This window comes from Grammomys surdaster, unplaced genomic scaffold (assembly GCF_004785775.1).
Source record: "Grammomys surdaster isolate TR1022 unplaced genomic scaffold, NIH_TR_1.0 125561, whole genome shotgun sequence".
NCBI classification, from domain to species: Eukaryota; Metazoa; Chordata; class Mammalia; order Rodentia; family Muridae; genus Grammomys; species Grammomys surdaster.
In genome coordinates, this window is record NW_021620408.1 from 1,480,123 (window position 1) to 1,503,754 (window position 23,632).

The following is a 23,632-nucleotide window of genomic DNA, read 5'->3' on the forward strand; positions in this document are numbered from 1 at the left end:
CTCCCTCTCTCCCCCTCCCCCTCCCCCCCCCCCTCTCTCTCGGTCTGAATCATATGGAAACCAGGACACTTGCAGGGAGGTGAGTGTGATCTTCTTAATTAAACCCAATAATGTGTGCAGAGGGGAAAGGCCATGTTGGCATAGGTAGCTGCCAGGTATCGGAAAGCGAATAATTGGTCCTGCTATCTCCTACAACCGTCAGAGTGTGACTTAATAGGAAAATTAAAAGTTAGGAGGCAAAGGGGGAAAAGCTATTACATGCTATGATATCAAGAAGAAGGGCATTAGAAAACACCACCGTCCTTACCACATCAAATGCTTTCCTTCCCTTCAGGGCCCCTTTGCTTCCTATCTTAGAACAGGCTACTCTCACAGGCAGATCCTGCTGTGTGTTCCCTAAGCATAATGTCCAGGACGAGCTGCACCTGAATTCTGAAGGGGCAAGGGCTGAAGAAACCTTTGATCTTCTACCCATGCCAGTTTCCTCAAGGGCCATTGAGAGGAGATCGGCAGTCACTGAGGGAGGGGACACATGCTGACAGTGAGCAGCAGAGGGACTCACGAGACCAGTCTCAAGCACGTGTTCATTTTTGTTCTGCTCATACTTGACATGATCTCCTGTTACCCACGGGAAACAAAGCTACACTTTTCTGCCATGGTTTACAGGGTCTTCTAAACTCTGGACAGACTCACACCCCGATCTCACTGCCCCAACCCCACCTCCCGCCCTCATTTTCCAAAAGTACAGCCTCACTTTGACAAGGACAGCCCCACTGATTCCTCCACAGGCAAAGGGCCTCAGTCAGCTTCCATGCAACACTTAGAGGCCCTTTCTCCCAGCTCCTAGGATGCTCTCACTATCACTAATCCTAAGTACTGACTCTTGTCACTGGCACCCCCTTCCTCTGTCCTGGGTGGGCTTTCCCGTCAGACCACCCTTGTATTAGCCATGCCTGGCTCCTCCCGATCTGCCCTAGCTCCCAGTACCGTGCCTGACAAACACTGGGCACCCAAGGAGTGGGGAGGAGACAGGCATGAATTTGAGTGTGGTGGGTGCCTGCGCAGAAACCAGACAGATCTGCCAGAGCTGAGCTTTCCCCACCATACCACAGTCTGTTTATGAACAGCAGCTAAGACTTTTGATAAGCTTGCCATGTTGCAAAATCTAGCATTAGGCTGACAGATGGCAATGCCAACTTCTGCTTCTACACTAGAGCCAGCCGCCAACCACAGGCTGTCGTGTTCTCCTCTCGTATTCCCTGGGTGCCCATCTTCCCCTCTTCTTTACAATAATCCACACTGAAGAGTCTAGAACTACAAGGGAGATCTGCAGTAAACACAGAGGAGCTGGGAGGGAAACTAATCTCATAGAAACTCCTGCTTCAGCTTGGCGCCCTTCATTGCTGGAGTTCAGCTTGCAGAGATGCCACCGCTGGTTTAACACAAGAGCAGCCAGTGAGGAAGTGGCCTGCCCAAAGGCTTGATTTTAAATAGGCCGCTGGCTCTGCGACTGTGCGAAGGGAGAAACTGGAGAGATTTGAGGGAGAAAGAAAGGACTGTAGAGGAATCCACTGAAATGAACAGGACGCAGAGGCAGCAGAGTCACTCAGAGTATTTTAACTCAGTTAACCAAGCTGTCTGTAAAGACAAGGAAACACCAGCTCTTTTCAATGCAAATACCTTTCTGTAATGTCTGCAGACGTGCAGCTACCTGCAGCTCCACTGAAGGAAGGGGGTGAGAGAAGCCGACACAAGATCACCCACAAAGTTAAAACTTGGCTTCCTAGGGCAGGGAGGGTCCCACAAGGATTTCATCTTAACTTTTGGAGGCAAAGGCTTCTAAGCAGAGATGCTCAGTGGTTCAGAGCTCATAATGCTCTCGCAAAGATCTGGTTTGCTTTTCTAGCACCGACATTAGAAGGCCACACCACTTTTAACTCCAGCACAGGGGATCCAACAAGGATCTTCCAGCCTCCACAATGATGTGCAAACACTCGCAACATGCATATACACATAATTAAAAACAGTAAAATCTTAAAATAAAATTTAGGAGCCAGCACATTTTCTCTTGGACAGGTGCCTACTTAGTGGATTTCGGCTTTGATTCCCTATATGCCAAATCAAAGCTGTAGTTATATGAAATATACAAAGGCAGTTTTGGAGTATAGGGAGTATTGGGCACCAGCCCCTCACCTAGGGTGTTGTGAACACCATCAGCCTCCTCCCTCACAGACTCATCCAGGCGCTCCAGATTCTGCACCAACAGAGCGACCACCTGCCCGTCCACCTGCAGGAACAGGAGGCAAAGGGAGAGAAGAGTACATCACAGGTCAGTCCCCAAATGTCCCCATTCCCATAGTCACTGCTCTCCATTCAAATGAACAGACTGAGTGCAGAACTAGCAGCCTGCAGTGATCTCTCAACCCATGGCCTCTTCAAGACACCCCAGGCAAGAAAGGGGTCCTAGCCCCTTCCTAACCCCGCTAGTCCGGACCCAGGCTGGGAAAGCCAGAGATGAATGACACAAAGGAAAACTCAGGGTTACCAAGCGGGGAATGCAACGTCCTCATGTTCATTCTCCCACCTCCCCTCCCTCAAGCTCTGCCTCAGTAGTACCTATACATGATGTAAAAACAGGTCATGAGGCCTTTAGGCAAAACATCTTTTAGCACTTATTTGATTCACACCTTTTGAGGTAGATAGGAAGCCCACAGTAGCTACAGAATACAGCCAATAGCAAACATCTGCCAAGGAGTGACACCAAAGTCAGGCTCCCTTCTAGAAGCTTGAAGAAAGCCTTTCCTCCTTTACACTACCATCTGTACAACAGGTTCTGGGGGACTGCCTGTGGGTAACCCCAGGGCTGCAGGGAAGGAAGGCAGGCAGGCCCTGGTTTTCTCTCCTGGGGAAGAGACTATTCAGGGAAGACAGCTGTGATCAGGCATCCAGGAAGACTTGCGTGCCGTATACAGCCTCCCTTCCCCTTTCCCAGTGCCTTGCTTGCCTTACATAGGAAATGAGGATAAAGAAGAACTCTGCAGCAATCGCAGGAAAATGTGGGGCACTGCTTTTGGCTAAAGGAACAAGTTAAATGCCCGTGATCAAGTTTGCGTCGAACTTTACATGCACTCCATGCCATTTACCTCACTGATGAAAAAAAAAAAAGCCAAGCTCTTTGATAGCAAGCCCCTTACCTCATGCACCATGGCACACTTCAAGGTCTTGAACAACTCTGCACGTAACAAATAACGGAGAAGCCTTACCTCACCAAATAAACTTATGCATTCACTGTGTGCACCACAATGTGCTTTCAGACAGTATTGCATCTACCCTGGCATAAGGCTCACAACTCTGACAGAGCACAAGCAAAGGCTCAGAGAGATTAGGTAGCCTGGCCAGAGACACAGAGCTGGGGGCAGCAATGAGCTATTACTTCGGTGAGAAGAGAAAGACAGAGAGAAGGAAGGAGAAGGCAGTGAGTATGTCACCAACACTTTCCAAGCCTTTGTGGAGAAAGCTGCACTCTACAGACCTGGCTTGACAGAGCCTAAGGGTGACAGCAAGGAGAAGAAAGACAGATGTCAAATATGGCCTCTGTTCTTTCTGGGTGAGATTTGGGGGCAACATCTGGACATGAAGAAAATCTGAAATCATTGGCTTGTCTGCACACTCAATTGCTAGTGAGTGGTGCTTTCTAGGCTCCCCCTTGTGCCTTGGAGGAAGGAATGGGGACAGAGCCCACTGGAGAGGAGCTGGTGCCAGAACTGGAAGGGCTGCAGCAGAAAATGAGCTGCTTCCCCCTCTCCCAGGAGATACACAATCTTGCTCTCAAGTCTCATAGCCAATAAGAACATGAAAGTGTTTCCCTTAATAAACGGAATCAGTTATACATGGGAATGAAAGCAGAAAACATCTGGGGGCACAGAACATGCCATAACTTAGTTTTTCCGAAACTACCCCGACTGACCTATCTCCCCAACTCTGAATTGGTGACCATCACAGCTCCGCTGGGGGCACATGGCTTGTCACTGCTACAGACTGCATGGCCGACTTCTGCTGCGATGGATGGCCACGTTAGCTGAATCATTTGTCTCTTTCCTTGATGCTTACTTATGCTTGCCATCTCTGCTGTCTGGACACTGGCAGGATGGTGGTGGTGAGCAGCACTTACATCCTAGAGCCAAGTGGATATGGATGGTGGGCGTCTGGCTTGAGGAAAGTCTTTTTTCTTGTTACAGAAATCTAACTTCTAACAGGCAGACTTTTTAAGCTTGCAAAGTGTGAAACTCAATGTTTAGTTGGGTTAGATACAATTTTATCTGATTGCAGGAGAGCCGAGAGCAGTCAAAATGCATTAAGCTCAGAAAACCCTTAGGAAAGTATGTGTATTATGCATGGCTCTAGAGCCAGCTAGTAAGGAGTGCAAATTAGCATTCTGCCTACTTCCTCCAGCCTCGGGCCTACCTTCAATTTTCTGGATCTGTGACCAAGTCTGAAACTAAAAACAAATCCTGCTTGGGGATTAAAGCACCAGCCAGAGCAGCCCTGGCCTTGGAAATGAGGACTGTCTGAGGCCTGGCAGTTTCTGATAAGTCTCTGGTTATTTCTGCTTGTTAGCAGGTCCCCAAACAGCAGGTCTCACTCAGAGGAGGTTCGAGGGCATGATCAGACATCTTTTTCCACCTGACCAGAGAGGAAGGATATAAGAGAAAAGGAGGAAATAGGAAAGCAGACAGATGAGAGGGTCTGAAGAGGACTCTTTTTTCACCCAGCCCACTCCATGACACTCAAGAGCGAGATGGGAGTTCTTCCACCCACAATGGGTTTCAGAAATGTTATATTTAAAAAAAAAAAAGCCCAAACATGTGAAAAGGAATCTTGATCAAATAAGTTTTGAAAGTCATAATGCTAAAAGCAGGCCTAATGTCACCTCTTGAAATATGGGCTGCCATTCCTGCCATCCCGTTTCCCACCTGCAGCTGCGTGTATGGATGTTCTAAACATCTAGACAGACACTTCTAGTCCAATCTCAGAAGCCTACAGGATGCAGAACCGCTCCCCTACACCAAGTGGCTCCTCCCATTCTCTTCGGTGCCAAGCTTATTCTTTTTCACCTTGGTCTCTTCCCTGCCCTACCCTGCTCTTGGCCATTTTGAATGGCTGGCCTCTTCATGCATCCAGAACTCAGGCCTTTCTGGAGAACCAGGTCTAACCAGACCTCCACACATTCAGCCATTCCATTTTCATCCCCTGAATGACTGAGACACACTGTGGTGGTTTATCTGATTCCCCATTTCTTGCCCCACCCTCTGGGAGCAGAGACCCCTATCAGTTATACTGAGAGCTACAAGTACCCGGTTTCTAGGACCAAGAGCAAGTCAGCACGCAGTGAGCGTCAAGTGAATGAAGACCTGCTGAGTTTTGCTTTAGGACAGAGAGAAAGGAGAGAACACGAATGGAAGAAAGCCAGGAAGCAGAGGCTGACACGGTAATAAGCATGGCTTGGCTGCACCTGAGCAGCACAAATCAAACAGCAAACCAGACCCAGGCAGAGCATGCTGAGAACTGGGCATTTGAGAAGGGCTGACTGAGGACGAGGATGGGTGTGAAGGGAACCCCCAGGCGCTCTACATCAAAGGTACACCTGCTCAAGTCTACAGATGACTCAATGTGGGCCCTAGGCAGCCTCATACCTCAGCCACTCTCTACCCTGCTCTGATGACTCCTCCGCACAACCTGACATTCTGTGACACTTGCCCCCAGAACTGACCAGTTCTACTCTTCATCCCTCGGAGCCTGCCTTCTCAACATCCTGTCCTGTATCCTCATTACTGAGTTTTCCTTTCAACGTAACCTCCATCTTTGGATGTCTTATTTAGACCCAGGTCATCCAAATATTTAAAAATAATTACTGGAAATGCTTTCTGAAACATTTTCAAACTGAAAACTGTTGAAGTTCAACAAACATCCACAAGCACGTCACCGTGTGGCAGGTGATGCTTATCACCGTCACCTGACATTTACAAATGGCTGGATCCCCACCAGTCCTGGAAAACAGCCAGCACGTAGCAGGAACCCTAAAGATCTCTAAATACACACTGACGCCTCACAGCTACACTGTGTGACAAACACAAGCATGATCTCCACTGTGCAGAAACACGACATGGAAGGAAAAGCATCCGTCACAGGGCACACAGTGAATGGCAGAGCTGCAGACCTGATCAGTCCCCCAGCGGCGCCACAACTTGGGAAAGACAAACTGGTCCACAGAAGCCATAATCCAACGTGGCAAGTTCCCAGGTCTCTGCTGCAGAGATGAGATGGAAAAGCTACAAAGAGAAGAGCTAAGGCTGGAGGAGGCTTGACAGGAAGATATGAAGTGTCCCAGAAAGCCCAGGGAGGCGCTCACTGTAGGCCATCCGCTGTCTGGTCACTGCACTCAGGAACCACATGTCTGTGGAGGGGTGAGCCAGGGAGTTCTCACTCATGCAATAAACCTCACATCTATGATCTCCAGAGAAGTCCATCTTCCAGACTCCTAAATTGATTTGTTCCAAAGCACAAATACTCCCTTTGTGTATACAGAACAGCAATGAATGTGATCCAAAATATAAAACCCCAAAGATTCCCAAGAATGCCAGGACAGCACTTTGCTCACAAATGTGCTACTCTATTGCTGGGACTTCCAACTGGGAAAAAGACCAAGGCAATAACTGCAAACTGCAAACTGCACACCATAATAAATCCTGCCACATGCCCTCTAGCCTCTGCTCCAGCAATTCCAGGCTTCCAATATTGGCCCCAAATTAAAACTATGAAGACAACTCAACCCTTGTAATATGAGAATACTTATCAAACTTCTTCCTCAATGTGGCACGAGGGCGAGATAAATGGAAGCCTACTCTCCAGTTCTGCCCATGACAGTTACTGACGGCTTCTGAGTGGTAGCAGACAAGCAAATAACATACTCGACTCCAGAATGCTCAGTGTCTGATTCACAAAAGCCCCACTAGGATAAAGCCGTAAGAGTCAAAATCTTAAAATAATATAATCATAAAAAATCCCAAACAAACAGGAAATCCTGCACAGCAGCTACCTAATGGCTCCCAAGACTGAGGAGGAACTGTTTCCTTCCAGACAGACAATAAAATCTGCAAGATGCAGCCTTTGTTGGTGGGCTTGGCAACACGGAGACACAAAGGGGGCTTTTGTGTGAGCTGCTGCTTCTATGTAGGTTCACAGCAGCCGCCTGGCTGGCTGTTCCCCTCTCATCTTCTCCATTCACACAGGCAAGGGATGGTAATTAAAACCAGCCCAGGGACTAGGCAGGAAGGCACACACAGGGCCACCGCAATTAACCTCTGGAAGGTAAGACTGCACAAATGACACTGTGGAGATACAGTGCAGGAGGGAGTGTCATAGCCTTGCGACAAATGATCCTCAAAACAAAGGCTACCCCGGCAGAATCCTTCTCTTTCTGTACAGTGGCTCTAAGGAAAAATAAAGGTCTCAAAGCCCATGAAAGTGGCAGCTCACTCTAGGAAGGAGCCTGAAAGGAAAACAGCCATAGACATTTCCGTGCTACCGACACAGGGCCCTGGTGGACTCCAGCCGGGCCCAGAGACAATCCTTCATCTCCAAAGGGTTCACAACCCCTCCACTTATACCACATCAGCAGTGAGCTCAGTGTGGGGGAAGATCTGGTGCTGAGAACATTAAGAGAAGTAGTAGGCCGTGCTGCAGAGGCGTCTCCTAGGCACTGGAGTTCCCAGTCCAGCTACCTTGATCCTGTAGGCCTGTGGGTGGGGCCAGAAGGCAGCTTAATGTGCTGCAGTGGCTTCTGAGAAATTGTAGTCTGCTCAGAAAGCTGCACTTGCCACCATTCTTATCAGAGAGAAGAGACAGGAGAGGGTAAAAGAAGAAAAGGGAGGCCCAGAGTCCCTAGCAGTGAGCAGAATGATCTCTCATCAGAATTAGGGTAAGAGACTAGACCAGATTTGCCTCCCGCACTGGCCAGCTGTAGTGCCTCTTCAGTCTGGAGGCCTCCCTCATCAGGTAGGGTTCAGAGCATGTAAGCTTTTGTTTCAGTGACACAGACCTGGCTGAGGGGCCCAGCAGAAGGAGTCTTTCTTATATGTCAAGCTGGGACCTGGTGGACAGGGGTTGCTTTGGTGCTGCCTGGGTAACCGCTAAGAAGTGAGTAACATCTGAGGCTTGGCCTTGGCCTTGGCTTCACACACAAGGTGATACAGATCTTTAATTCAAACACAGAGGAAGCAAAGGCAGGCAGAGATCTGTGAGTTCAGATCTCAGAGAGTTTGAGGCCAGCCTAGTCTACAAATCGAGTTCCAGGCTAGCCAGGGTTACACAGTGAGCCCTTGTAACAAACAAAGCACGGGACGCAGTTCTCACCTACAAGAGATCTCAGGTTTGCTCTTCATTTCTAACATTCCCCTAGCCTCCCTGATGACCCATCTGTGTACAGTAAGTAACAGTCTCCATCCTCGCTGCAATCATAAACCTCAAGACCGAAAGCAAACACCCGTGAGATCTCTCTATCAAAACGTTAGCAGCAACCCAGCCAGTGAGGGAAAGTCACAGAATCAGAGAGAGAAGAGAGAATACAGAATGCTGCTCCGCCTCTCCTGGGCCTCAGCTTCCAGGAGGATGTGAAGAGGACTAAGCAGGGTTAAGGGACGGAGCAAAGTCCTGCCTGGAGCACTTAGTTACTTCGCGCTGGTTCCCCTCGTCTCTTCCCTCACAGTCCCACAGAAGAAAGCATCCCACCAGCTGCATTTCTGCACACTTCCATCCAGCCTCAACCCAGCATTCTACGGATTCCACTTGAGCACGGTGGCAAGGCCAAAACCAACACGTCACAATCCCACACAACCCGAAGCATGAGCTACTTACCAGGGCGTCGATGAGAACTTCTGCTCCTTCTTCACTCTCGTGGAGGGTGTCTATGTCTGTCAGCTCCTGAAGGAGATCAACCACAGCTATGGACACATGTGATGAGCGTTAAGGACATTCCATGCACATTGAGGCCCTGCTGACATCTTGTTCAGGTTGTGGCTCCCCTTGAGTCACTGGCCACTGTCACTGTCATCTTTAACACCCTCAGGTCTTACTACTGTCCTTTCTCCGTCAGTGGGTCTCAGTGAATGCAGCTGAACTGATCCATTTACAATTTAGTTTGCAGGTCTACTGTGTTTTCATAATTTCCAAGCTTTAAAAAGATCATCTGGGGAAGCTGCATTTCTAGCCTCTTTACCCTTATCTTGTAACTTCTACTCTCAAGATGCAGCATGATTGACCTGCCTGGCACAGCTCAGCAGCAAAGGCAGGAGAGATAACTGTGCCTACCAGGAGGTCGTCAGAGACCAGGGCTGGACGAACTCGCTGGGCAATGTAAAGGAAAGGGTTTCCGCGGGGCAGCGCTGATCCTCAGCCAAACTCCCTCAGCCTACACAAAGAAGATGTGCAATGAGGATGGAAAGACACTATGTGTTAAGAGTGTGTGTTAGGAGTGTGTTAGGAGTGTAAGTGTTAGGAGTGTAAGTGTTAGGGGTATAAGTGCTAGGAGTGTAAGTGTTAGGAGTATGTTAGGAGTGTAAGTGTTAGGGGTGTGTTAGGAGTGTAAGTGCTTAGGTGTGTAAGTGTTAGGTGTGTAAGTGTTAGGAGTGTAAGTGTTAGGACTATAAGTGTTAGGAGTGTGTTAGGAGTATAAGTGCTTAGGAGTGTAAGTGTTAGGAATGTAAGTGTTAGGGGTGTGTTAGGTGTGTAAGTGTTAGGAGTGTAAGTGTTAGAAATTTAAGTGTCAGGGGTGCATATTGTTCTTGCACAGGGCCCAAGTTTATTTCCTAGCACCTATATTAAGTAGATCCTAACTCCTGTAACTCCAGCTGCTCAGGGGATCCAATGCAACCGTGGCTTCCACAGGCACCTGCACACATGCACCCCTCCCTCAAAGACCTAATTAAAGTAATTTTTAAAAATGTGTACAATGGAATTGAAACATGGATAAAAGAGGAAAAAGAGAGTGAAGTTTAAGCAAAAGGAAACAAGAAGGAGGGGAAAGGAGTGATTTTGAAACTAGAAGGTAGAACTAAGCTTTCTTTCCCTAGAAAAACTTTTCTATCTCTCTTCTCCCTCACATAATCTGCATTTACTGAATATCCATGATTAATAAAGCACCACAAAAGTGATAAAGACAAATCCATTCATGGTTCTGGTCCTCAGTCTCCTCCTCTGTGGAAGGATAATCACAGACAAGGACAGGGACCAGGAACTGTGCTTATGAGTTGAGTGAGGAGATTGGGAATGACTTCCTGAAAGGACACTGGCAAGAAGCCAGGCAGTGAGGAAGATGGGGTCACGAAAGCTAGGAGCAAAAGCACAGGATTAAAAGCACAGGTGCCGGAGTTCACCAAAATACGGAAGGGGAGAGAGTGGAGGACTAGAGGAAAGTTATAATTTGGTGAAGAAAAGGCTGCACAAGTGGGCTGGCGAGAGCGCCTCAGTGGGTAAGAGAACTCACTGTGCAACAGGAAGGATCTGAGTTCAGGTCCTAGCACTGACAGAAAAAGTCAGGTGTTGGGGTAGAAGGGAGACAGGAGGATTATGGGGCTTGCTAACCATCAGCTTAGTTGAAGCTTCAGTAAAAGTCCCAAAGGGAGAGAAACAGAGCAGGACATCCAACATCCTTCTATGGTCTCCATGAATGCATGCACAGGGCTTGCGGGCACAGCAGCTGCTGTGAGATCTGGGGTCAGGGTGCAGATAGGGGGAAGGTGGGAGCCATGCCTGAAGGGGACGACCCACTCCAAAGCTGCGACACACAGAGAGTGCAGAATTGGAGACAAGATCAAGCCAGGACAGTCTCAGCAGCAGCAGAAAGAAAAACAGAAGAGGCAGGACACACTGACAAGAATGGCAGAAACACTGACTGCTAACTGATGGCCTAGGAATTTTATGGACATCTTTTGCTGAAAGAAAAAAAAAAAAGGCTTACTGACTAGATGGCCGTCATGAATAAGTAATTACACTTTTTATGTCTCTTTTACTCTTAAAGGTGATATTTACACAAACCACAAAAGTACTACAGACAGGATAATGAGCTTAAAGGTCTTTGGACAAAAATCTTTCACATTTTATAAATGAGGTAACCAGAAAGCTGTTGACACAAAAGACCATGGGTCATACTTGACATACAGTAAATCCAAATACACAAGTCATTTCAATTAAATTTTTTTTTTTTTTTTTTTTTTTGGTTTTTCGAGACAGGGTTTCTCTTTATAGTCCGGGCTGTCCTGGAACTCACTCTGTAGACCAGGCTGGCCTCGAACTCAGAAATCTGCCTGCCTCTGCCTCCCAAGTGCTGGGATTAAAGGCGTGCGCCACCACCGCCCGGCTTCAATTAAATTTTTAAAAAGCTAACAAATTAATGCCTAAAAACCCCAGTGCTACCCTGCAAGCAGGTTTGTCCTCTGTGAAAGCCAAAGCCGTCTCCATCATAAAGCCACCATTTAAATTCTATCCCTGGACCAGGGGCCGGGTACTGAGTTCTCACAACAGCATTACACAGGAAAGTACGATCCTCACTTTACAGACCAGAAAGCCAAAGTGCAGAGTGCATATTACACCATATCACAGGAGCCAAGGGAGCATCCCCGATCGTAATCCCTAATCCCAGTAATAACAGTGTGTCGTGCCTTTCACACTGATGCATGGTTCAAGCGTGGCCAGACTCAGGTAAATTCTGGATTGATTGAATTACTGTAGTTACAGGAAAGACCCAGTATTTATTTCTACCATAAATTATTAAAAGTCTTAGGATAAAGGATAAAATGTTAGAACTCCTCATCTAAGAAATTCCCACATTTAAACAACTCTTCCAAAAAGTTCTCAGGTGTGATAACCCTTCACCATGCTTAATACGCACATCAACATTCTGTCTAACATCTATCTGCCCACACACCCACTCGCCCATCCCTCAATCCATCCACATTCTTTTCTCCCTCCCTTCTTCCAATAGCCTACCCACCCCTCCATCTATCTACTGATCTTTCTATCCACTCACCAACTCATCCACCCTTCCCTCGATCCATACACCAACCCACTCTTCCCTCCCCCCTTCCCATTCCCACCTGCCCCTCCATCTGTCCACTGATCTTTCTATCCACCCACCAAGCCTACATCTGTCCAGTGACCGCTCTATCTACCCAGCAGATCCACCCACTCTGGATCCACCCACTGACCCATCATTCATGTACCACAGTCAGCTGTCTACAGGATAAGGATCCGAATCAGGTACAATAAGTAGTATCATTCTATCCCTTGAATGGCAGCAGAAATGATTACTTAATTGATTAGTATGTATAATTATTTATAAAATAGACTCAAGACAAAATGGATACAGACGGCCACCAACTCATGATGGTTTGATTTTCAATTTGTTGACTTTATCGAGGTGTGAAAGGATATGCTCAGTGGAAAATACACCTAGACTTTGGGATTTGATCTTCTTCACAATACTAAGAGTACAATATCCTGCTTGATGCTGGGCAGCAGCCATGAACTATAACTCCTGGCTGTATCAGATCATGAGAGTGAGGCCCATATTCCACCTGTATGCTCTTGCTGGACTACATGTGGTAGTCTACATACATTTTTTAGTTAAAATGTCTTTAAATAGTTCAACTTGGTGATGGGCTTATTGTACCTGGCTGGGTGATGAGTGAGTCAGCAAAAGTTGGAGGTCAGGGATCATAAGATGCTCATCTTTGCTTTGGTGAGCAGAATGGTCTGATAATCAACACCAGCCATGTAACCTTGCACGAGCCCCTCTATTTCTTTATGTCTTAGCTTCCTTATCTGTAAAACATGGGTGATCATCTATGCCCAACTGATGCCCCTGCAGGGCTGTAAGAAAGAAAAGAGACAGACCTACCAAGGTCGTGTAAGTTAAAACTCAAGTTTTCATATACAAGAACCCAGAGCCATCACTGTGGATGTCATCCTTCTGGAAGCCTCTACAGTCTAAAACTAGCATGATATGGTCTCCTTTCTGGGTCACACTGGTTTGGAAGACCTAACTTTTGTTGTTTCTAAGATCTTTAGGGCAGATCTTACTTCTCTTTGCTTAGTCTCACACCATGTGCCAATGTATCACATCAGACACAGGACTTAAGCTGGGAAATTGATAACGGAGATAATTTTATATGGGAACCCAATGACTTTCTACCTTTCTACCAAGAAAACTCGTTTCATATAATGCTCTAGTAGATTCTTTTCCCGGCCTGCTTTCCTGCCACGTTTGAGAATAAGCTATTCACCAGTTCTAACAAACATCTTATCTGATCCACCACTGATTTTATATAAATCCTCAACTTTCCCAAAATAGCATTCAGAAGCCAATAAAGAGACCATAACTATGACCATCAACTCCTAGGGGAAGTAATATGACCACAAGAAGGAAGGTCATTTGAAGACCAGAAACAGGAACAAGGACCAGGACTAAAGATGGACAGACAGGAGCCTCCTCTACCACAGGCAGACACCAGGCACAGTGCTCTACCACAGGCAGACACCGGGCACAGTGCTCTACCACAGGCAGACACCGGGCACAGCGCTGTACCACAGGCAGACATGGGACACAGGTGATAGGCTTCTCCACTGTAGTTACAATCTCAACTGTACAAAATAAAAGCTCTCCCATCTAAACCTAACGGGAAAACAGAGAGCCTGTCTCTCTGATGATGACCAAAACACAGTTTGGTTTGGTTTAAGAACCTATTTTGTTATGCTGAGTAAAAGGCCCACCGACTTGCCCCCGTATCTGCCCACTCCCAGGGCAATGCATTTGCATAACAGTGAAGTGGGAAAGACCACCTGGACATGAACAGCCCTCACACAGAGCTTTTGGACAAAAGTGATGTTTCCTTCTGTTGTGTGTTTTGGCTGTAGATAATTGGTTTGGGGGCTGATCCTCCTTAGTATTGGTTCAGAAACTGTTAATCTTATTAATATCTACAAGGAACAAAGTTATTTAAAAAAGAAGAGGAAGAATGGGGAACACTGAACAGATAGCTTCTTTTAAAAAGTCATTTAAAGAAGACAAACCAGTATAGATTCAAAGGATGTATGTGATTTAATGCAGCAAATGTGGCTTTAACAAAAATGTTTGTTTTCTTTGTGGGTCAAGTAGTGATTAGATATAGCTGAATTAATGCAGATGATTTCAAAATCCAGACAATATGGTTCTGTCCTTTGAAAACAGCGCCACAAAGTCACCCAGACAGGATCTGGATTCTTATATTTATATTGACCCTAAATCAAATGATATGGAAAACACTCTGTCAGCACTGAGTACCTACTCATACCCATAGGCACCAACATGCCACAGGCCAAGTGTCCAAGGCAGGGCACACCCACCGAAACCTTTGAAGGCATGGCTTCCTCGAAGCTACAAACAAGATCAAGAGTTACAGTAAGATGGCTCTACTTTCCTAGCTTGTCACTTTAGCTCTTTATTTGTAAGCAAAATCTAAACATGTTCTTTACAACATGTCACCTGACTCCAGAAAAGAGGGTGGCAGATCGGTAGGCATTATCTAGGAAGTCATGTGACACGTGAAAAAAAATAAGACAATTCTTTCTGTTGTGATTTTGAGTCTGGAAATATCAGATTGAGACTAGCTCCTAAAAGCCAACAGCTCAAGATATGCGCATCTTGTTAGACAGCGCTTGCAAGAGAGCAGCAGAGCGGGAACCGGCTCCCTCCCAGTCCAATTAGAAAGAAGGCCCCTTGGCAGCTTAAACCTTCCCAGCCCTATTCTTGCTCATTAATGCTGGGTCTATAACACAAGGCACCCTAGACTACAGTGCACACCCTCTGGGATAATATGATGTCTCAGTCAGTTGGTTCCACTTTAGCACTCCCAGACCAAACTGCTCAAGTTCAATTGATCCCTGTTGGTCTAAGAAAAACAAGTCTGCTCCTTTTCCAAATTCCCGCCGTAATTCTTTATAAAACAGCAAGGACAACTCTACAAGTTCTCCAGCTTGCTAAAGTCTGCACAAGTACTATCTTAGAAAACAGTGATAACCATCACTCCCTAAGGCTGCTCCGCACAGAAAGGGGCTGTTCCACTGCCACCAGGGAAACACAAACAAATTTCAGTTAAACATTACAATGAGATCTCTTTTTTTCTGCATCACAAGCACAGGGGAGGAGGCAGAAGGAATTCTGTTTAGACAACTTGATCCCTTATTAAAGGACAGGGCACTTTGCTGCAGATCAGGAGGCACAGTGACCATCTTTCCTCTTTCTAGATAAAGAAATCTATGGTCCTGGTATCAGGATACATCTGTGATGATTACAGGTTGGTAGTCCAGAAAGAACAGCAGCTCCAACCACCCAGTAGAAAACACAGAAACAAACCTGAACTGCCCTCATTTGGTCCATCAGAAGCTTCCAATCTCTAACCCCAGTTCCTGACTAGCCCGAGCCAGGGATGATACTCCCCTCCTTAGAGCTCCAAGGGCTTTTCCTGAGCATAGAGCTACAAGGGCATCTCCCAACATGCGCCAGGTAGTAATCTGGGTGCTTTGCTCCTAGCCACTGGGATTGTCTCTTGCTTCCTAGTAGCGGACAACATGCTTAGCATATAACAGAAGAACCTGAGAGGAGTCAAATCTACCAAAAAGACTTCAGCAAGATCACACTACCTGGACACTCAATCAAAAGCATGGCAAATGGCATTAAGGATGCTTACAGTCTTGGTGCTCTGGTGACTGTTCCAGCTACCATCAGTGGTATTTCACTATTGTACTCTCTCCTTGAGGTCTTCCTCTTCATTTCCTCAGGCAAATTAAGAAAACACGGGGCCAGAACCAAACTGTTTGCTAGTAATACCTAAGAAAACTAGCTTTCAACATCATTGCTTTTACTTTTTAAAATTAATTTATTTACTTTACATCCCAACTGTAGAATATCTCTGTCCCTCCCCCTCACCTCACCTCCCTGCCATCTTTTCTCTTCAGAAAAGATTCAGAAAAAGGGAGGCCTCCCATGGATATCAACCCACCTTGGCAGGCCAAGCTGCAGTAGGATGGGGGACTCTCCTCCTGTTGTGGCTAGGTACCACAAGGGGAAGAGAGTCAAAGACGGGCAACAGAGTCAGATACAGCTCCTGCTCCGCCCCATGCGTGCTCTCTGGTTGGTGGTTCAGTCTCTGTGGGCCACTATGGGCCCAGGTTAGTTGAGCCTCTATGTTTTCTTGTGGGCTTTTAGTTTTCTATAGCAACATTCCAAACAGTTCACACCCAATAAAAGAGGGGTGGGGGGTTGTCGACACTCTAAAAAAATCCTTAAATCATTTACATTATAGGATCTTATTTTAAAATGTGATTATTTTGAGAGGGCAACAGCTGTTTGGTTCCACCTCATGCTTCCTCTAAATACATTTAATGCAATGTAAGATGGGTCCCTCCCCCTCTCCTCACAGACCAGAGTTCTACTCTGCATCCAGCCCATAACCCAGCCTCTGGGGGACAGCCAGACAGCTGACGAGCCCTCAGCAGCGGCAGTGGTGCGGAGAGCCAGGATCAACTGTTCAGCAGCTTCTCACGGTTGAAAGGACTGAAGGACGAGGCACAAGCTGTTGCCTCCCATCCACTGCCTCTTAAGGTTACAACAGACCAGACTCAGATCCAATTAAAATCCCCGTCAGTTATGTTTCCTCAGAGAAGGACAAAGCAGAGATGACCTGTGCTTGGTGGGGACACACCAGCCATGTATGGTCCTGAGTGATAAATGAAGAGTTAAAAAAAGATTAAAAATTGAAGTCATGACAGCCATGAAATTGTTTATTCATGGTAAGGTGTTGCGGGCAGTTACAGCTGTACAACAGTAAATCGTTAACAACCGTTTCCTGAGGAATTTCCATTATAGATCACAGATAAGCAGGTACAGCATTGAGGGACATCATCCTGACAAAGACTGCATGCTAGCTGCAAGTCGGGAGGGCCTCCCCTTTCCTGAAACTACTTTCAAGAAAACTCATACTTTGAAGAGGATGACATTTATCCTAATTGCTGCATCTAATTAAAATTAAGGTAATTAAAAATATTTCAAATGCACTTTAAATGTGATGTAGGGCATAATTAAAAATCAGATTTCAAAAAATATCATTAGGGCAGTTGGGTGAGGGCTGGCAGAAAGGAGGGAAGAATGGCCTGGCCCTGGGGAAATAGGAGGAAATGACAGTCTGTCAGAGACACTGTAGGGAGATATGGGTTTTCCCTTTTACAGACCAGGATGCACCAACTTGAACATCTGTGCCCTTGCCTCTCCTAAGAACACGGATGTCTACAGTGCAGCACATGTCAGTCCTCTCCCCAGCAGAAATGGCCGGTGAATCAGAAACGTCTGCAGCTTGCAGCTCGCCTCATGTTGTTTTGAATTAGCAGGAAAAAAAAGAATGAGAGCCGAGTTTCCAGAAACAAAGTAGGTAATTTCTGTCTTAATGCGCAGAGTGACAGGTGACTAAGCAACTCTGTCAAGGGCACGACTCCAGGTATGCTACAGGAAATGCAGGGACCAGGGACATGATGTACCAGCTTTGACTATCAGTTAACTGTGGGGTGTACCTGAGAGAGAGAGCTAGCTCCCTACAAGTTTACAGGCCACCTAGCCTGGCCTGGTGGGTGAAGTTCCAGGGCAGTAAGATATCCTTTCTCAAAGTGAAAGTGGAAGGTGCCTGAGGCCCACACCTGAGGTTGTCTTCTGATCTCCACACATGCACTGTGTCCTGTCCCAATACCTGCATGCATGCGTACACACACGTGCGTGCACGCACAAGTGCATGCATGCACGCATAAATAAATACAGTTGCAAATGACAGATGAATCAACAAGGTGTAGGCTAAGCCTGGTGAGACTCGGAAACCTACTGTTCCATATGTGAAGCAGAGCTAGAGTGCTCGATCACTGACTCTGCCCTTGAGTGGGCCAGTCAGGTACCTGGAACAGACAGAACAAAGGTTTATATCCTCACCCCCAATTCCTATGTTAGAACTTGATTTCCAGGGTGATAATACTTGGAGGCAGGGATTTTGGGAAGTCAAGAGGCCAGAGGCCTCACAGGTAAGATCAATGTCCTTATAAAGAAACTTGGCAAGCTCTTCCTCACCCTCTTACCATCAGAGGACACACATACACACACACACACACACACACACACACACACACACATGCACACACACACAGCTACCTGGAATCAGAAACCCAAATTACCAGACACCAGAATCACCAGTCTTACTGGACTGTCTAACACCAGAACTACAGGAAACAATTCTCTTAGACTTATGAGCCACTTGTCCATGGTTCTTTGTAATAGCAGCCCAAGTAGCCCAAGACAATACCCAGCATGCCTATGGGTTAACGTTCTCTGAGCACCTGAACAGTGGACGCTGCTGAGGCCCAGCACTAAGCTCACATCCGACAGCACACAGCTATGTCTATAAATGAACATGTGGGACAGCTGGCTCTGAAACCAGATGACCCAGAACCCCACAGCAAACCCTGTCAACCTGGGGATGGGCTGAGACGTTCTTAACAATAACAGTACATGAAGCATCAGAAATGTCTTAAGATTTCCCTTCAAGAAGCCACATTAAAACTATCCATTGATTTATTTCTGTGAGATTATCAGTCAGGAAAGAGCCCAGTCAGACATGCTCTCAGGAGAGAGATTACCAGAAAGATGAAAGTAACAGGAGCAGGAGCATTTCCTGAGATGATCACTCAAGCAGACCCGAAACATTTATCTCTTACCTTTGGAAATCTGGATTCAAACAACTAGATTCTGTTTAATGAACAGAACCCCATGCACAGCCCATGGAACACCTACACTGCAGCGACCACACACTCGACAGCAGAGACAAAGTATGAAATGGCTTGAGAAGTCATGATACAGACTTTGTTACACGGAACATTACTAAGTACCTGGTACGTGCCGGGAGCTATGTGTGACAAACTAATGTCTCTGATTTCTTCAGTAACACTACAGGACAAGGTTTTTTAACTCTAGCTTTGCAGATGAAAAATATCAAATTTTAACTAGTGAAAATGAGGCTAGGAACAAGCCCACCTTGTCTGTTTAGGTCTAAAGCTCATTCATCAAGTAGGAAATACCCAGTCTGCCTTTAAGGAACTACAAAATAGTAGTGGACAAAACAGACAAGCTTTGCTATCCTCTGGACATTCCGACAAGCACTCTGCCATGGTTCACTGCCTCCTGTAGCCTCAATCCACAGAGCCATCTGTTAGTAGAATGATGTCTCCATCAACACATTCAAACCTGTCTGCTCTTACCTCAATAAAGAGTCTCCAAATTCTGATCTGGAAAACTACTGCTGTTGGGGATGAGCGGTGTGTCCTGGCACTAACAGAGATGGGGACAATTAAGGATCCGCTCAAAGGCATGCTCATAGATAAGGCTCAGGTTTTCATGTGTAAAAGAGCAGTGTGCATTTCAGGAAGGAAGAGAGTTAGAACAGCAACAGAACCGCAGCCGTGGCAGCAGCCATCAGCGGAGACAGCCAGGCAGAGAGGGAACTGCTCTCCCATGTCAGTCTTCGACTACACGGATCTCAAGGATATCTGTATTATCGTGTCCCAGCAAGCCGAGAAGTGACTGCACAGCACTCAGCTCCACGAGGAGGTGGTACAGGTCAGGCATGGTGGCAACCACGTGCATCTCCTGAATGATGTCATTGAGGTCCAGCTCAGATTCCATGAACCTAGAAGGGGAGAACAGGGCAGGGTCATTGAACGGCAAGGGGTACTCTTGACATGTGAGAGCAAACAGCAACACAATCCAGACTGACACAATCTGTCAAAATGTCGACAGCAGACCAACCAAGAAGTACACTCATCCAGATATCATACTGCCACACGGCTTCCTTGGGAAATCGATTTCCTCATTACAAAAATCAATCTTGGATTCAGATCTCATTACAGGGGTCCCCTTACTCCTACAGCACAGCGGCCTTCTAAGGCCCTCAAAGCATTCTGCAGCAATAAATGTTCTGCCCTTCAGTCCTATGGATTAGCTACCATTACCCCTTGGGGTATGATTTACTCTGGGGCTCTGGACTGGCTATGGCCTAATCCAAAGAGGGTTTCTCTTATTCCTCTTCAGATCAAGAACCAGTTATTCTCCTCAGCCGCCCAAAGGAAGAGAAGACACTGCAGCCTCACAATGGCAACCTTCTCCCTTCACATGTGCTCTGGTGAGATCAGAGCAGGTCACAGGTCAGGCTGATCTAGACTCTTGACATTCTGCACTCACTGTCCCTGTCACTCAGTGTCTATGCTGAGCCTCCTTACAAAGTTGTCTAGACATAGGGAACAGGGCTGCTTTGCATTCACTCCCTCTGCATGCCCCACACAGGGCCTGATGACTAAGGAATGCCCTGATGAACAAGACAGGAGTGTTTGTTCCCAGAAGCAAATGAGCTACTGCAAGTACAGCAGCTGAACAATGCCAGAGCCAGAGTGACTGAGAGGACACAGTGGTTACACAGGCTCTAGAGCCCGGTGGCCTGGGCTTGAACCTGGCTCAGTTACTTTCTTGGTGTGTCTATACCTCAGTTTCTTCATCTGTAAGTGGGACAATAATCGTACCCATCCCACAGGATGCTGTCAGATAAGAGTCAGAACATACAGGACTTAGAACAGAGTCAGACTCCTACGAAGCAGGAAGAGGCTGTGCTCACTGCCTCTACGCTGGGCCACTACTGTTACTCTGTGTTTGGCTTCTCTTCTGCAACATAAGCTTTGGTCAGATAGGAACACTGGCTTTTGTCTCCTACATGCACAGCTGCCTGTCTTTTTAAGTGGAGGCCTCAAAAAAGGAACATAAGGAGGCCCTGGAAGCCATGAGCAGACTCCATATTCTAGATGCTAAAGGGCAGGCAGACACTGGAATCCAGAAGCCATAAAGAGCAAACCATCAAGACTGGATTTTGTTAAAAACATCCTCAGTTAATATCCCTTGTTATTGTTTTTCCTGTCATTATTCCTAAGCACTTACAAATACATTTTATAATTATAAACTGTTACTTTTCACAGAAAACTGGGGAAAGAGAGGAAAGCCATTTAAAAGTATACAGAGGTCATCCATAATCCTCTGAACTGGAAATAACCACTGATGATATTCCAGCCTGCTTGGGACATTTTTCTCAATTCTTAGCCTTTCACCCACAAAGCAAATCTCTGGTCTATGCTCAATTTTACTGTGCTGTTAATACTGGCTAAACATTCTTTTACAATAGTAAGAGCCAGTTCCTGACAAATTGTTGTTGGATGGCCGTTCCCTTCTCCAAGAAGCCTCTCACTGATTGCACCAGTCTCCCCTGACACTCAGCCTGGCCCTGGCTTCCAAATCCCTCTCCAGACAATACTCCAAGAAGGGACTGCCAATCAATCACAGAGTGCGTGGGAGACTCTTTATCTGAAATTCCCGTTGTAAATCATCAATTTTAAACAGCTGCATAGTACACTCGCTCGTGTTGGTGTACGGTAATTTATTTAAAGAATTCCCCTTTCTCAGACAGTTTCCACTCCCCCATAACAAATGGCATGTAGCTGTGCATTCACAATCACTGGGTAGGGCAAATGCAGAGGAAGGAATAAACTATCAGAAGGCAACAACTGTGTTTGATGTTCCCTCTTCCCCTCTCAAGCAGTAGTAGCTAGTCAAAATTGCCTCCAGGTCAAGACAGTAAAGAAGGCTCTTCAAAAATTCTGCATTTCTGATTTAACATTTTTTTGTTTACTATTTCCAATTATCAGTTACTTACTTTTAAACCAGGGTTTTGTCTTATTTCCTGATTTATAAAATGTTTTCTAAACTAAGGAAATAAAAAAAAACAAGGGGGAAATTATCTCTTCATTCATAATGCTATGCCTTTTTGGACACATCTGTATATATTTCTCTATCTGTTGACATCAAAGCTCTCACAAACCGACAGTCACATCTCTGCCTTCAGCAACTCTACTCAACACATATATGACTGAAGTTTTTCTATGTGAAGATCAGATGGTTTTTGTTTTGTTTTTTAAGATTTATTTATTTTATATATGGGAGTACACTGTAGCTGTCTTCAGACACACCAGAAAAGTGTATCGAATCCCATTACAGCTGGCTGTGAGCCACCATGTGGTTGCTGGGAATTGAACTCAGGACCTCTGGAAGAGCAGTCAGTGCTCTTAACCACTGAGCCATCTCATCTCTCCAGACCCAAGATCAGATGTTTTATGTCTTACAAAATTCATAAACATTCAAGTTTACTTTCTATGGCTCTTTGGATTGCTGCTGGAACTCCGTGCTCTACTCTTGCCCTCACATCTGAAGGGAATGTCATCTACCACACACTAAACAATGATGTCTATTTCCCATTTCCAGGCTTTCCACTCTACCTCACTGATGGGTTACAAACTCTGGAACCTTCACATTCCCACTGTCCGCTTCCATCTTCTGCTGTGAAACACACCCGTGTTGTTCTTTTTCATGTACACTTTCTGCTTACTCTCACCTGATTATAATTCAAATTCAAAGTAAGTTCTATAATTATTTTATCAAGAGTCCCTAATATCACTTTTTAAAGGATCCTTCTTCTGTGCTTGCAAATAGATTATTTTTTGGCCTCTGTGATTCCATTCAGACTTATGAATCGAACTTATGGATCATGAGGGCTTGTGCAGGGCTGTGAGTGTAAGTCCAGTGGCAAAGCTCATGGCTGGCACACAGAAAGGCCTAGATTCAGTACCCAACACCACCAAAGAAAAAGACAATTGCACTGATGTCAAGCATCAATGTGTGGGGTGGGCCAGGTAATCTCACAAGAACATTAAGTGCCAAGGGGACTGGATAAAAAGCAATGCAAACCATAAGAAGGCCCCTCCAGGGCACACTCACCTCTGGCCTCCAGCACTCACTGGTGACCACAGAAACTACCATGGGTGTCTGTCAGAGGGAAGAACAAAGGCAAGTGCTATCACAAACATTCTTGTGACTTGAGCCTGCTTAAAAGATGGGACAGAGTCCTTATACTGACTAGATGACCCTGAAGCTTTGTGACATCTGTTACAGAGCTGTACTTCAGGGGAGAGAGAAACTGATTCTGGGAAATAACCAAGACTTCAAGGAGACCCACATCCTCTAATAAGAGAGACTCTAATGAAATTATTTCTCATTCTTAGGACTCTTAAGAATCAGAATTGCCAAAAGATAGAATGGGTTTACTTTGTCTGTTTGTTTGTTTTGTTTTTGCACGGTTAGATCTTTGTCACTGGGAATGATATAAAACACTAAAACACTAGCCCAGGATGATGGTGAAACAAGCCTTTAATCTCAGCACTTGGGAGGCAGAAGTTAAGGCAGGTGGATCTTGGTGTGTTCAAGACCAGTTTGATGTATATAGCGAGTTCCAGGACAACTAGGGCTGCATAGCTAAGACTCTGCTTCAAAAAAATAAAATAAAAGATCCCACTATGTATAGTGGTACATGCCTGTAATCCCAGCACCAAGGAAGATCACAATTTCATAGTGAGTTCGAGC

At 46.0% G+C, this 23,632-nt stretch overlaps 1 protein-coding gene across 1 annotated transcript in view; it reads right to left on the reverse strand.

Annotated features, from left to right (window-relative positions):
• Positions 1–23,632, reverse strand: part of Ctnnbl1 (catenin beta like 1) — a 157,866-nt gene that overhangs the window by 85,257 nt on the left and 48,977 nt on the right. Inside the window, exons 4-6 of the mRNA XM_028786580.1 lie at positions 19,669–19,808; positions 8,914–9,011; positions 2,194–2,287 (exon numbers count right to left, since the gene is read on the reverse strand). Of these exons, the coding sequence (XP_028642413.1) occupies positions 2,194–2,287; positions 8,914–9,011; positions 19,669–19,808 (332 nt within the window). The remainder of the gene's footprint in view (positions 1–2,193; positions 2,288–8,913; positions 9,012–19,668; positions 19,809–23,632) is intronic.